The sequence below is a fragment of the Thunnus maccoyii genome, chromosome 1 (genome assembly GCF_910596095.1).
Source record: "Thunnus maccoyii chromosome 1, fThuMac1.1, whole genome shotgun sequence".
Classification (NCBI taxonomy): domain Eukaryota; kingdom Metazoa; phylum Chordata; class Actinopteri; order Scombriformes; family Scombridae; genus Thunnus; species Thunnus maccoyii.
The window spans coordinates 14,388,006-14,403,155 of NC_056533.1; the positions used below are offsets into that span (position 1 = coordinate 14,388,006).

At 36.9% G+C, this 15,150-nt stretch overlaps 2 protein-coding genes and 1 long non-coding RNA gene across 4 annotated transcripts; 1 reads left to right on the forward strand and 2 right to left on the reverse strand.

The window, feature by feature from the left end:
• Window positions 1–629: 629 nt before the first annotated feature.
• Window positions 630–5,979, reverse strand: ddias (DNA damage-induced apoptosis suppressor). The gene is made up of 5 exons (XM_042419233.1): window positions 5,683–5,979; window positions 5,294–5,455; window positions 4,620–4,728; window positions 3,760–4,070; window positions 630–2,954 (listed from the first exon to the last, which is right to left on the reverse strand). The coding sequence occupies exons 1-5, from the start codon at window positions 5,805–5,807 to the stop codon at window positions 1,073–1,075; spliced, it is 2,589 nt and encodes an 862-aa protein (XP_042275167.1). The 5' UTR covers window positions 5,808–5,979; the 3' UTR covers window positions 630–1,072.
• Window positions 5,402–7,391, forward strand: LOC121902074. Its single transcript, XR_006097454.1, has 3 exons — window positions 5,402–5,487; window positions 5,725–5,754; window positions 6,829–7,391. It is a non-coding gene; the product is annotated as an uncharacterized LOC121902074 (long non-coding RNA).
• A 969-nt stretch (window positions 7,392–8,360) lies between these two features.
• Window positions 8,361–14,350, reverse strand: si:zfos-1056e6.1 (uncharacterized protein LOC107988029 homolog). Of its 2 annotated transcripts, XM_042419249.1 has the most exons (10): window positions 14,115–14,203; window positions 13,785–13,905; window positions 12,949–13,016; window positions 12,534–12,581; window positions 12,313–12,377; window positions 12,020–12,057; window positions 11,335–11,414; window positions 10,893–10,955; window positions 10,242–10,292; window positions 8,361–9,167 (listed from the first exon to the last, which is right to left on the reverse strand). In XM_042419249.1, the coding sequence occupies exons 3-10, from the start codon at window positions 12,958–12,960 to the stop codon at window positions 9,114–9,116; spliced, it is 411 nt and encodes a 136-aa protein (XP_042275183.1). In that variant the 5' UTR covers window positions 12,961–13,016; window positions 13,785–13,905; window positions 14,115–14,203; the 3' UTR covers window positions 8,361–9,113. The 2 variants fall into 2 exon arrangements, with proteins under 2 accessions (XP_042275183.1, XP_042275176.1); XM_042419242.1 differs by lacking the exon at window positions 13,785–13,905 and having other exon boundaries at window positions 14,115–14,350.
• Between the last annotated feature and the right edge of the window lie 800 nt (window positions 14,351–15,150).

Consider the following 15,150-nt stretch of genomic DNA (forward strand, 5'->3'; position numbering starts at 1 on the left):
ACATGTGGCATTTAAAAAATATACAATCTCATTTACACCATTTATAAACTACTGGAACTACAAGAAATTAATCAAGAAAATAAGGATTAAAAAAATGAATTTTCTTGAAAGCATTTTTACAACAAAAACAACCACCGAAAGGAACATGTGGCATTAAAACAAATGTACAGGTTTATATGTCTTATTTACACAGTTTATATCATCATTCATATCATATCATATCATTTATGTGTCTGAACGTCCTCCAGAGGGAGACAGAAGTTAGTAAGGTTATTCTGAAATATTTAAATATTCTTCTGTTACATTTCAATCTTTTCAATCTCAAAAAGTAAAAAGAGCACAACCCAAAAAAGGGTTGTGCTCTGGAGGCTTCAAGTTTCCACATCACACTTGTATAAGTTGAATATTGGACCATATTATCACATCTCGCTCTCTCTTTTACTCACACATCCAGAACATTGTAATCGTGATGTTTAGAGGCTGCTATTCTTAGCTCTTTGGCATCACAATGTACACGCTCATTGCTACATTGATACCCCCCCCCCCCCCCCCAAAACACACACACACACACACAGAAAACACACACACCCCCACCCACACACACACACACACATAAGACAGACCAAATGTTTGAAAGTTCATCTGATTAAGCTTTTACTCTGACACATTCCCAATAAAAGCTTTAAATATTTAAAAGTGGACAGTGTGCAGGAGTTTCTTATTTTCAAAATATATCTCTAAAAGTATGTGGACACCCAGAAATTAAACCCATAAATGATTGTGGAACATCTTATCCACCACTGTGACAGCCTTCTCATTTTTGAGAAGGCTTTAAACAATATTTTAGAACCTGGCTGCAGGGATTTGTTCCCATTTACCTACAAGAGCATTAGTGAGGTCCAACACTGAGGATACTGTAAATGTTTATTAAGGGAGACTGTGTGGCTGAAAACAGGAAAAGTGAGACTTTTCCTATCTTTAGTGTTTCATATATGTGCTCTATTCCTAGATCCTTCCACACAGGGTTGGTAGTAGTGGTAGTAGCAGCAGTAGCAGTACTCTCACATCATAATCATGATGTGAGAGAGTCAGAGAACAGATCTCTAGACCAATCACATACCTTGCTCTCATCATCAAGCAGGTAACCATTAGATCCATCCAAATTCTCCTCAACTGTTGTGATTTTATCACACCCTGCTGCCTCACTGTCACATGGCTGACTAAAGACACGATATCCTGTTTGTGTCAGACCTCTTGATGATGACATGAGAGTTTGATCCAACACAATTCTTTTACAATTAACTCCATCTGCCTGCTGCTCCTCCCACGTGCAACTGCTGCTATTATCAGTCTGCCTTCCTCTGGGTTTCACGCACGGTTGTGTTTTAGCAGCAGGAGTAGGAGGAACAATTACTTCATTGTCCTCATAATCACACTGAGTCACATCACAAACACTTGAGTCACATTTGTGGTTTGTCTTTCCTCTTGACGCCAAGGTTAGAACCCCTCTCTGGATTGTCAGGTGCTGTGAGGCCAGCAGATGGTGTTTATGCTTGTCAGGTTTCCAGAACCTCCTTTTTTGGGTGAATCTGTGGCTGCGTCTGATGGGTGTCGTACCCCACACCAAGTTTTCTTTTGTAGACTCTCTGCCACACTGGGGCAGCTGGTCAGCACTGACGCTGTTTAATTTACGAGGAAAAGATGTGGTTTTGGCTGGCTTTTTACTGACCAGTTCAGGCAGATTTCTGTAAAACGCACAAGAATCTTGCCAGTTGGATCGTGAACTGAATTCACTCAATGTCAAGGTGCTGTATGAGGAGGCAGGTGATCCTGAAGCATCAGCTACTTTTACAACGGGGGTGGACTGAGAGGAAGGAATGAAGTCAAGAGACTGATCTTGACTGTCTTGTGGAATTAAACTGTCACAACTATCTCTGCTGATGCATTTATTGCTCTTTGGTTCCCGTCTGTCTGGTGTTAAAGGTGGGCCTTTAGCCCACCTTTCACTTCTAAGGGACCTGTTAACAAGTGGGCAAGCTTCTGAGGTCGTCCTGACAGTTTCTGCATGCATGTTAAGCATCTTTTTGTTCATATCTATTGGTGAGCTACTGAATAGGTCTGCTGAACAATTGTAGACATCCCCTTCAAGCTGCTCTTCTTCATTGTTTTCAGAAAGAAGAGAAACTGCTTTCTCGTCCTCCTGCTTACACTCATCAGAACAAATGTTGCTGGCTCGGTCCTGATATGTCTCGTCAGATAAATCATGTCTGTCACCTCCAATGTTCTGTGCAGTTGTATTAGTGATGTCCAGTACTTTTTGTGAGTGAATGTCTGTCATATGTGTGTTACTCTGACAAACAGAAATGGATTCACTCGATAAGTTCTTGTCTTGCGATCTGATTCTAATGTTGTTTCTTGCTGTTTCTCTTTGATATTTCACATTTAGATGCAAATCTGTTTCACTAACTCTGTCAAAATCTTTCTCACACAAAAACTCTGAGAGACTCTCAGAAAAAGGTAAATCCTCCCAAGCCATGGAGCTTGACAAAAATGTTTTGGTGAGTGTTCTAGTAGAGCATCCCTTTGCCTTGGAGCTGATTGATAGATCCTTTTTATGGCTAACTGGGGAGGGACTGAACCAAGTGTTCAGGATGGGGGTGTTTCCGACAGCTTTTTCAATGGATGAGTATGGGTATTTGGCAAATGATGGACTGTTGTAAGAACTGCTGTTTAAGGAAAGAAGGGATGACGGCACTTTCTCCTCTTTGACACTATGATTCTCCAGACAGCCTCTCTGTGCATGACGTGGTGTTTTGTTGTCTGTCTGTTTGCTGTTCTCATCTCCGCTGTCCTGGGTACTGCAGCCTTCCTCCTGCTCTGCCGATGAAGTAACTAGTCCTAGTGATTGATCCCATGGTGGGGTGGGAGTAAGGGTGCAGTCTTGATGCTGAGATCTAGAGTGAAAACAAAAGCAACTGTTACGAAATGTAACAACAGTGAACGATTCATCCAGTGACACCACCTGACACTGGAGATTTACATGGAGAATCTCTGCTTTTCCTTCAATATCCATAAAACAAATCAAATACTGCAACTTGTTGGCTAAAAATGTGGTAAAGAATTGAAAAGCACATGTGAAATATAAAGACAAAAAGCATGTAAAACTATTCTTGTTTTTACAGCATATAGGGAGTAGCAACAGAAGACTTACAGAGAGTTATTAAATATAAACAGGACCGGCACTTTGAACTGTCTAGGGCTGTAGTCAACCAAAGAAAGTCTTGGTCGACTAAAATCATACATCTCCCGCTGCAGGAAATAATGGATTACTCCTGGAAAGCTATTGATGTAGCACTTTTCTCCTTGTGAAAATAACACGGAGATTATTCGACCAATGAGAATTTAGTCGGACGAGAGCATATCGACCAACTAATCGACCAGTCGACCAGCAGACTACAGCCCTAGAACTGTCTATGGTGAGACAGCCTTGTTACATTTAATTTGTATTTTCTCACAATCCAAAGAGCATTTTCAAATGAGGAAAACTTTTTGAGGCACAGTTGTAAATTAACTAGTCATTCCAGTGAGCTTGTAAGAATTTTATGTTATGTTTACTTTTTCCTTCTACCTGAGTGAGTCTCACTAATTCCCATTTATTTGTAATTTGTTCTGGCCCCCTACAGAGTCTGCTCTTGAAATAAAATATTGAGCATTATCAGATAAAAGCAATAGCTCTCAATATGTTCTTAAATTCATTACCTTTGCAGTGACTGGGAAAGAAGACCTGAGGCAGAAAGTGTGGTATTATTGAAGCTGCTGGCTGAAGAATGATGAGGAGCCATCAGCGGGACTGTTGCTGGGGGTCTGTAGGTTTTGCTGTGATCAGTGGATTCTTGCTCATATTCTGCTTTCTGAAGAAGGATCCGATAATAACTAACCACTGAGCAGCCTCCCAGGCCGGTAGCTTTTGGGAGAATCATCTGACTGGCAATGAACTGGACCATGTCTGTACTGTTGGAGCCATTCGGAGCACGCCCTCCTAACCAAGGCCCACTTTCTGTTTCTGCTACCTGTGGGGCAAAGACAAGACCAGGGAAGGTTGACATCAAGCAGCCTAAAATACAAATGAAATTTAATAGAATACACATTTTGAACATGTTGTTCAGTCTCAGATGGCTACTACACTGTTCTTGACACAGCATTAATGTACGGTACAACTACCCTGATGACATAAATCAGGGTTACTTCAAGGTGTAATTGTAATATTGTCACAACTAAGAGCTGTTTTTAAACTACAAGTTTGAGATTTCATCAAATATAAAATTGCATTTAAAGGTGAGGGTCAATTCCAGTTTCTTGGAGACTAAAAGTTATTAAAAGGGAATTTTGAAATCTTAGCAATTAAAGATCATAAAAAATGAGGTAAAATCAACAACATTTCTTGATGTTTGTCGACATGTCATACAAAACTTGTGGGAATAATACAAACTAACATTTAGAAAATAAAAAATGTCTCTCTCCAATTTAAGCCTTGTATCAAGCTGATATTCAATGATATCATGCTTGGTATATACCTAGCATAACCAATTAGGATAATCCAATACCCAATGAAGTTGTACCTTTATTCCAAAGATAAAATGTCTGCCAATGAAACAGTCCGTGACAGCCTTCACTAACAAAGTGGATCTGGTTGATGGTTCAGTTGGTCCTTCCAAATTCTCCACCAACCTGCAAAATTACAGACACAACAAAAATCCAAACTGCTTGTCACCAAACTGATCACAAGTTGATCTTTTTAAATGTACCACATTAAACATGGGTAAACTTTATTCCCTCTGACAAACACATGGTTTCCTGCAGTGCAGGCCACCTCGCCAGAAACAAACACTCACAAACATCAGAAAAACGTACAAAAATATACATTTTTCTGACTCGAAACATTAACCTCCCGAGAAAAACATATTTAATTAGTGTCACTGTTGTGCTTAACCTTTTTTCTGGTGAAAGGAGTTTACACAGAGACTTGTACCAAAGTAATGTTAAAATGCATCAAAACCAAACTTGTGTTGAACATAAAGTCTAAATGTTTAACTCAGAGAATAATGTGATGCTTCAGATACAGAGCAACATGACTTCACTGCTGAATTAAGAGATTACATTACGAACTAAAGTGTCAAATTCAATCCAAACAAAAAAACAAACATAAAATATACATAAAACAATTCATGCATGCAATACATTACATACAGACATGTTGATGGGAGTTGTTTGACAGATCATTTTTTGTGCTCACCTCTGTAAACCACTTGCATGAATGCCAAAGAATGGGTTCAAGCTATTGCCAAATACTGTTACTCCAAATATACTCTTGTCCCGGGTTACCCTCAGTGACAGACGGTATCTGTAATCAACCTGTTCCCTCAGACAGCTGTAACCACACCTGGAGCATCTGCATCTGTGGCGGGTAGACAGAAAAGGCAGGTGAAGGTGAGTCCATGTATTGGTGAGTGGGAGGGAATTATACAGTTAGCTTTAATTAGCATTGTAGCGGAAGGTGAGAGTAATTTATCTAAGTTAGCTGACAGTTACATCAATTAATTTTGGGTTTTAAGCTGATACAGCCTTTATGAATTCGGCAGTGAGACATAAACAAGTAACATTAACTTGTAATTTTTTTTTTACCTCGTCGTGTCCTGCTGCTGCTGAACATCAATCCTTGAGAAGCAGCCTTTACAACACGGATAAAACACACAGGTATCTTGCAGAGACAGCACAGCACAATCCACCAGAGCCCGTCTAACAGACATTTAGTCTGCCAGGAGTTGAATCTGAGGAGCAGACACTCGGCTGCAGCTAGCTCACGTTTAAATTAACTTAACTGTAAAGTAACGACAGTAACTTCCTTACCAACGATTATTTCTGAACTCACAACGAATTTCTAACTTGCCACCAAAAGTGCTCTTCTCCGTGTTGTTTTGATTTGTTGGCGGTTGGCAGCCAGCTTGTAGGCGCAGTATCGCCTACTACTGGTCTGGAGGATGTGAGGCGCAACACCGGGTCTCTAATAAAAATATTATACCAATGTGAAAATAAGGATCAAACTAAATAAGATTTTTAAAAAAACGCTTCTATTGACACGTATTTCACGTACATATAGAGGTAGAGGAATAATTATCAAGTGGACATGGGATGAAAATCTGGAAAGGGTATTTATATCTTTTTGTTTTCTTTCTTTTTCCACATTCGACAAAAAATTGTTGCGTTAATAGCATATAGACTACTTTTTGCATCCTGTGATGCATTTCTTCACCTTTCACTGATGTGAAAATTACAGTTATGTGACACATATCAGTGATGCAAAATGAGAAGAATTGATTAATGTTTGAGAAAACCCAAAATGACGTCTTCAAATGTCTTGTTTTTTCCAAAACTCAAAGATATTTAATTTACTGTCATAGAGGACTAAAAAATGAGAAAATATTCACATTTGAGAAGCTGGAATCACATACGTTTTGGAGTAAGTTTAACTCTGAATATTGAGGAGAACAAATCAGCTTTCTTTCAGCTTCTGGGGGAATCTGATGTCCAGTCTGTTACAATTATGGGAGGTGACAAATTTCCATAAGGACAATCACTATATCTACTTTATAACTACATTATAGATAATTATAGTGTATATGAATAGTAGTACCACAGTGCACATGTGGTATAAAAGGTATATTTAAAATATATTAATGCATATAATTAGTGGGACGTTGTTTTAAATATAAGTTTCCATTATAATTAGTTGAGTACAGATTTGTATTTGTACTTCTTGCGTTCTTCCAGCAGATGATGCTGCAGCCGGACAACCCTACTAACATCTGTGTCCCCCTGGAGGAGGAAGGAGTGCAGGATGTGAAGCAGGCCCTGCCAAATAACCCTTAGGTCCTTTCCGTCAGAGTCAAGCCAAACAAAGGAGCAGAGATATAAACTGAGTCTGAAAAAACAAGCAGATTTTTAAATTATATTCTCTAAACCTGTGAATTAGTTTTAATGCAACATGTTGTTTTTATTGTAAAAGAATCCTTTTGAGAAAGTTAATTTTTAAATCCTTATTTTCTTGTTTATTTTCTTGTTGTTTCAGTATTAACATAAACTGTGTAAATGAGATAATCTATTTCTAAATGCCATCATGCTAGTTCATCAAATGAACTGTGTTACACCATACAGTAGGTGTTACTTAACACAATGTTACAGTTTTGTTAATTGCCACATATTTGTTGTGAAAATTGGAAAAAGAAGGTTTTCAAACACCTCCAAAAAACAGCAGATATGTGGTGTACAGAAAATGTGTGATGTTATGCAGAAAAACAGAAAACCAGTTCTTTTAATAAATATATTCTGATTTCTTTTCAATTCAAATATTTTGAACAGATAAATACTTAAATTCTGGAGCAAAGGACTGAGATCCACTTACTTAAATTTCCCCTCCAGTCAAAAATGTGTTTTACTTATTGTTACTTAATTTGGATGTTTGACTTTCACTGTGCAGCGTTTGACACTAGATGGCTGTTTTCACATTCATCTGCTGAAGGGGGAGAAATTCTCTGTGCTCACCTTAAACCTGATACTAAGATGTGTATCTATGAACATCGTAAAATCGCAACTAGTTTGGAGCCAATCCTGGCCCAGTATGCAGCCTCCAGTGCACAAACTGTACACTAAATATGAACTTTTCAGTGAAGTAGAAGACATCTGACATCCAGCAGTTAAACTTTTAGAATGAGAAATATTTGCATATCCGTAGATCCACTCATTTTTCAGTGAGGGAGGAGTAGATGTGCTTGATTGAACTCAAACTCATATAAACATATTGAAAGCAGAGTATTTTTATATTGTTGTCACTTTTACTGAAAGATTCAAACTCGAAACTTGCTTATAATCAGTATGTTGTATGTAACTGGGATACAGATGTACACTCTGTTTACCTATTTGTTCATTTGAGACTAAAAATCTTAACATTTGCCTAAAAAAGCTGACCTAAAATGGTTTAGAGTGATTTTTTTGTTTTTGTCTGAAATTCAAAGTTGTGGTTAAAAGTGTAGACAGCCTATCAAGCTGAAATTGAAACAATAGAGTATTTATTGCTTTTATATCATTTGCTACAGTATGAGGAAGTTGTTCAACATTTGCAACAGTTAGCCTCAAACAGATGACTCATCTCTCTTACCTGATGACTGAAAGAAAATGATCATACAACCTGTTCCCATGGGTTTAATTTAGTGTCCAAAAATGATAAGTTTAAGTTATTGGCACCTGAGGCTGTGTGGTTCACTTCTGGATGTTGCAGCCAGACATTAAAATAAAAAAACATCTCCATTTCTTTCCTTTATTTCATTGATTTAATGGTACACACAACCTAAGTTTACATCACAAGTTACATTTAGTCATTTGTCAGACTTCATCTGCAAGTCAAACCACTGGCTGGTTGCCATAGTTACAGTAATTCTGCTGGGTCCCAACACAAACATGTTAAAATACGTTGTTCCTTACACTAATTTTCTTACTTTCTCTCTAGGTGGAAAAATATACAAAGTCTCTGTTTTTTATGGACCATAAACTACTGTACATCATCTATGAGAAGATTTGTCATTTATCTCTGAGTTTTGCCATCGATATGTATGGTATTGATAAAATAAAACCAAAATGACAATTTCGTGCAAACACGGATCTTTGAAAACAAACTGTAAAATTATTTTTTGCAGAAAAGCAGAATACAACTGTTACAATTATCATTTTGCAACCTGTGATTGCATGAAAAACATTTAGCTACATAGGTGTGACACTTAAAAGTATATCTGTGTTTAATCTATATTTAGGTTCATGTCCAGTCAAAAGGTTAGAGAGGTGAGTTTGTGATCAATATGTTCCCAGTTCAAAGCCACTGTGTTAAGATTCTTCCTAGACTGATGACTTGTTTGAAACATAATCATGAACATCAACATCAACATAATGATGAGAACACATGATCCCTTGATGACATGACAAAATCCGCGGCGAATGACAAGTGTAACCACATCCTTACAGAAACTGTGTGTCTTATGAAATTCTTGTGAAATGTTGGAATTGGTTTACCACAGAGGTGCTCTGGTCAGCACACCCTTCCAGCTGTGAGACTCTGCCACCTGCAGCAGAGCAGGACAGTGTGTTTAAACATGAAACTGAAAAGTAACGGCATACAGCATGAAACACAAAGACTAGAAGAATACATTGAAACATCCCTTGAAAGTGTTTTTGTGACTGTTAGACTGCAGTTAAATGGTGGCTATAAGTTCATTAATTAGGCTTGTTAATAAGATTATTACTAAAATTAAAAGTGTTGTGAGGACGTCAGCTTAGATACGTAAACTCCTAGACAAGGTTGTAGCCGTGTGGTAGGAAGGTGCTTATTAGTCAAACACATAATAGATGCATTAAACCACAACATCATAACAGAAGGACTTTGATGTAAATAATACTTGTAATTAACAATACCTCATAAATGTGTTGTTTAGCTGCGCTGAATGTTTGCCATGTTAGATTTTCACCTACAGATTTTATTCACTCAAGCTCATGTAACCATTGTACAAGCAGCAAATACGATAGCAACAAAACAATGAAACCCAGCAGGAATAAAGGGAGCATATGGGTAGAGCATTATTCATGAAGGCACTTATTTTACATTTAACCTCTGGCTTATCTGACTTTCATAACAAATGAAACTTAAAGCAGTAGTTCAACATTTTGGAAAACAAGTCATATTCGCTTTCTGGCAGAGAGAAGGTTGATACCATTCTCACTCAGAATTGGGAAATAAACTTATTTCCCCATATTGTAATAATTGTTGTTTTTTTTAAATTCAAGCAAAATGTGGTTATTTCTGCCTAATCCTTCATATCTTCCAGTCACTTTGTTGATTCAGCTGTTGCTTACCCTAAATTGTGTTTTTCACTTTCAGTCTGATATCAGATATACAGTATATTCGTGCACCTGCAGGTTAGGTGTGTGTGATTTGATCTCGCTGGAGCACTTTTAGCTCTCTTGCTCTGTTTCTGTTGCTTTTACATTTGGGGCTAACTAATGCTTTTAATTGTGTTTAAACTTTATTTGCCTTGTCATATAGAAGTGTCAGTAATTGTGATTAAGTTACTGTTACTTTGTCTACTGTCTATTGATATAAGATATCTGTCTGTTTATTATGTCTGAGCAGAACGACTCACCTGCATTCTCTTATGAAGAAACCTCAACTTCTGGTTAAGACATTCAATCTCCTGAAACAGGACAGTCATGGTCAGATGGATGTAGAGGCGCATATGATTCTATAGTAATTTAATTGTAACACAAACTACAAACTATATCTAAGTGACTATAATTACACTCATGAGCACGGCTGTGTTATAAGGAGTTATATTTGTACCTCATTCATTCCTGAGTGTGTGTTGGGACACTTTGAGCACAGAAAAAGACTTTTGCAAGCATATTTGTAGAGAAACAATTATCACGCAAAGAAAAATATAATGTGAGTAAACAAAAACTCAGTAAGACTTTGTGAGCACACAGAGCAGATATGTTGAGGGGGGAAGTGAGTAAAAGTGAGTGAAAAAGGTTACAATATGTGGATAATAGTAAACACGTAAACAAATGTATTGAGCACAGAATAGATTTATTTACTCAAATTAAATTATTCTTTGTGTGATAATAATTTCTGTATGAAATCTGCTTTATTTTCTTGCAAAACAATCTTTTTCTGTGCTCAAAATGTTCCATTACTCGCTCAGGAATGAGGCACAAATAGTAAAACTCCATAGTATGTGTTACGGTTAAGACTTTGTTCACTGTTATGTCGAAAGCCTGGAGGAAAGTTCAAATACCTGGTTTAGTTTTTCATTGTGCCTGAGTTTAATCTGAGGCAGAAGGTCTTCCAGTCTCTGAATCTGAAATTAAACATGGAACCTGAATGATTTTAATTGTTTTTTGTTTTTGTTTTTTTTTTTAAAATCAAATTACAAAGTTACATTTTCATTTCTGTCAGTCATTTCTTTCTTTCATCAGCCCAAACAGACTTCCACCTTGCAAAAGGGGATCTACTTATATTGTTGTCATGGAGATTTTCTGAAGTAGATCATCTCCTCTTGGACACTTTAAAACAAACCAAACTGCTATTTCTAAGAGGTGCACAGATGATGTTGTAGGAGAATTTGAAAGAATCATTCGCTTTGCCAAAGATAGGAATTTTACTGCACAGTTGAATTTCTGAACTATTACCAAACCACTAATGTTGTTGTTGTCTCATTGCTATGTGCTGTGTCATACCCTCCTGTCAATAGTTTGTAGCCTGGTCTTCATGGTCTTGTTGATCACAGTCATGGGAATGGTCCTGGGTTTGGGACGCACTAGGAATAGAAAAGTCACAACCATCAAAGAAAAAAACACTAGTGTTTCACTAAAGTAAGGCCTTAGAAATGAGTTTTACTAATGAAGGGAAACGTGAATGACAAACACACATCGCTTCAACATAACTGTGAAAAAGTACCACATTTGTGTTGCAACTACACTGTGTACTTTAGCAATACTTAATACAAAGAAGAGTAAAATATTCAAGTGTCAACAATAATAGGTGCTTATGAACATTTTTAGCTTAGGACAGATTTATAGTAGTTTGCCAGGTACTATGATTTGTGATACTGTGTTGCTTTTTCTCTTCTGGTGTCACCTCAAAGTCTATTGCAATCCATTTTGGGTTGTAACTAAACTAGAAGTTATTATTCTTATTTGCATATAAAAATCCTGCACAGGTATTGGGGAAAATATGCAATCTTCTCATATATATATATATATATATATATATATATATATATATATATATATATATATATATATATATATATATATATATATATATATAAATAGGAGAAATGGGACGTTCCTGTAGATATCATATAGCATATAAAACTGTATTTTAGTGATCCAGTGTTGATCAAGTTGAGTCCACTCTTACCATGCTGAAAGGTCTTGGCTACCTCAAGCACATAAGGCCTGTGATGAAAAACACACGTTACCAGTTGACACAAATGCTAAATAAATGCACTGAATAGACATACAGCAGATTATGTACCACCAAGAAAAAATAGAATCTTCTAATTGTCTTAATATGAATTTGAAGAATGAAAGACCTTAAATACATCAGTAAATACAGTATTTACAACAACTAAAATCAAACACAGATGTCACATTTACGAGTGTTCTGAGTTCACTATTGGAGGAAGCTGCTGTGAGTCTGACGTGACTTACATGTGTTTGCTGTTAGCTGGGATCGAGCTGTTCAGAGGAATCAGACAGCCACGGTGGTTTCTTATCTACAAACAGACAAAAGCAGCCAGTGATCCAGCTCACTGTGTTTTTAAGGATTCTCACCTCATATCGATAGTTTCAGGACTGTAGACATGCAGTATGTGTTTCCTTCAAGCATTCCGATACACACCTACAACTTAAACATGAGGGCAAAGGACTACCTTGAATATAACATCTGAAGAGTTCAGGCCGAAGGTAGTGGTGATGATCTGAAAATAGATAATATAAAAAGATGTAGTATCAAAATATATGACAGAAAAAACAGCCAGAGATTTTCTGTTGCAAATAAGTTGGCAAAATAATCATAATAACTAACAATAATAATGATGATAACAATAAATCCAACTGAAAACAGGATCTTAACAAAATATGTTTTGTAAGGGTTTCAAATACTGGCAAAGAAGTAGTAAGAATGACAACAAATGGTTATAGTCCAACCCATTCTCAACACACTAACCCCCCTCTAACTTTTAAATGTGAAATCCATCAAAAGCCAAACAGGCTTCTGGTACGACTAACACTCAATACTCTCCCCCAATATACTGCGCAGGTACAATAACAAAAACACTTGCACACCTGTATGATCATGGGGATCTCAGCTGCAGGAGGAAGGGACACTTCTCGAAGAGCCACCACTCTGTCATCTGCAACAGATACAACATGAGGTGGTCGCACCTGCTAATAAGTCACAGCGTTTATAACTATTAATTAATGTCTGTATTAATTGTTAATTAATCATTTTCAATATGCTTTATGGATCAGTTATAAGCCTTTATGCTGACCAAATATTAGGTAGCCATGTTGTGAAAAATCCCTGTAGCTGGACACTTGATTTGCCTTTTTAACCCTTTAGTCGATCAGATAGACTGCTCCAATGGACAGTTTGACCTCTGACCTTCTGGAAAAGAACTGCAGGGCATCTGGACAACAGCCCATCAATTAACATTAACAACTGCTGGCTTGGTGGATCATAATAAAAACCCTTATCAATCCCCTTTTAACATTTGCATGATTTAGTAACTTTTGCAGAAGGATTATGACCCTTTATTGATGACTTTATTAACACGCATAGCTACAAATTGATAGTTTATTGCCATTTATTAATGTCATCATTTATATCTGAAGATTAGAGCATTTATTAATGACCTCACTTGAGTTATTCTTAATTATGGGTTATATCTGATCTATAAAGCATTAATTATGTATTAACCAGTAAAAAGCCATTAGTTATCATGTATAAACTCTTTATGGGATGTCTTAAGTGGTGTGTTAAATGTCAGTGTCATGAATCAGAAAGTTGCAAATGCAAACACACACAGCAGTCAAGGAGCAGCCAGGAATCATTTTGTGTTACTGTAAGCAGCAGTCCAACATTCAGACTAATCAGCCTTTTCATTTCCTGTTTCACTCACTGTACAAAATCTGAGACGTGGGCGGCTGCTGCACCTAATAACACTCAACAGTCAAATGCAGCTGCTGCTGTCCTTGGAGCGTGTTTGGATATAATCTTTACAGACAACACCTGACCATTTTCTGGGTAAAAAGAAAAAAAAATCATGTTTTAATAACGTGTAGTTTGAATTTACACCATAGTCCGAGAAAAAGATGAGAACGTAATCAGTCTTCAGTGGGTTAAAGAGGCTGGTTGCCATGGACACAGACGCACGCACAGACTACATCAGTGGATGAAAATTAATTTATCAGTCATTGGAAAGTCGAAAAACTTGCAGAAACCTACGAACCGTTTTCGTCAAGCCGTCTTAGAGCGATCCAGGTCTTTGATAAACGTGGTAATTTGTCTAAACTGACGTTAGACATTTTAATCCTCCTTCTCCTCCTCCGCAGTAGCGGTCCTCCTCATGCATCCATGCAGCGGCCAGACACGGGAATACACGCTGCATCCGGTCAGGGACTTTCAGAAGAAGTCTTTTTACGTCTGCAGCTTCACGCCAATGTGCCTCATATCAGGTGTCTGTGTGTGAGAGGTGTACAGCAGCAGAACAAACCTGACACTTCCTGCTACTTGCTTTACTTGAGTATTTCCATTCTGTGCAACTTAATACTACCACATTTGGGGAAATACTGTACTTTTAACTTTTGTTTCATATTTCAATGATAATAATAATGATAATCACCATAATTTATAGATCTCTTTACAAAAAATCTTCTTTACAGAAAATTTAAATCCATTCTCAAAATTTGAAATCATTAGAATTTATAATACCTATTAAACAAATGTGAGTAATGTGAGATAAGAGAAATCGAGAAATAAAAAGACAATTCAAGAAAAAAAGCTCAAAATAAAATCAGAATAAGCTCTACAATAAAAGTATGTTTTAAGAAGAGATTTTGAAGATGTACTGACTCATGTTTTGGTTTACATATAAAACATATAATATACAGTGTATAATGTTGTGTAACTCTGAAAGAGCCTTTTGTGTATGATGAGAACTTTTACTTATGATACTTTTAGTATCTATTCTCTGTTGTTAATCTGTTGTTATGAATACATTTGTACTCCACTTGCATGCAGGATGTTACTTGTAATGGAGTATTTTTGCCTTATGATATTACTACTGTAGCGACTACTGGAAACAAAGTAAAAGTCACTGAGAGGCTGAGGTTGGGCCTTGTTTGCTGTTTGTCTCACACGCTACCAAAAAGATTCGCTGAGATCAAAAAATAAGTTTCATAACTTTTATTAATGAAAAGGATCAACTTATTATAACGTGCACAAAATACACTCAAAATAATCACAGCGATCAGGTGCAAAACAGC

What these genes read in the sequence shown, in the direction of transcription:
- si:zfos-1056e6.1 (XM_042419242.1), bottom strand. Translation starts at nt 14,190, where the DNA reads ATGTCTAACGTCAGTTTAGACAAATTACCACGTTTATCAAAGACCTGG. An exon ending in AGATCCCCATGATCATACAG is followed by an intron (nt 12,582 to 12,948) that starts GTGTGCAAGTGT and finishes ATCTATTTTCAG; the next exon opens with ATCATCACCACTACCTTCGG. An exon ending in CCAGCTAACAGCAAACACAT is followed by an intron (nt 12,058 to 12,312) that starts GTAAGTCACGTC and finishes TTTTCATCACAG; the next exon opens with GCCTTATGTGCTTGAGGTAG.
- ddias (XM_042419233.1), bottom strand. Translation starts at nt 5,807, where the DNA reads ATGTCTGTTAGACGGGCTCTGGTGGATTGTGCTGTGCTGTCTCTGCAA. An exon ending in CATGCAAGTGGTTTACAGAG is followed by an intron (nt 4,729 to 5,293) that starts GTGAGCACAAAA and finishes GTAATTTTGCAG; the next exon opens with GTTGGTGGAGAATTTGGAAG. An exon ending in CTTTCCCAGTCACTGCAAAG is followed by an intron (nt 2,955 to 3,759) that starts GTAATGAATTTA and finishes TTTTCACTCTAG; the next exon opens with ATCTCAGCATCAAGACTGCA.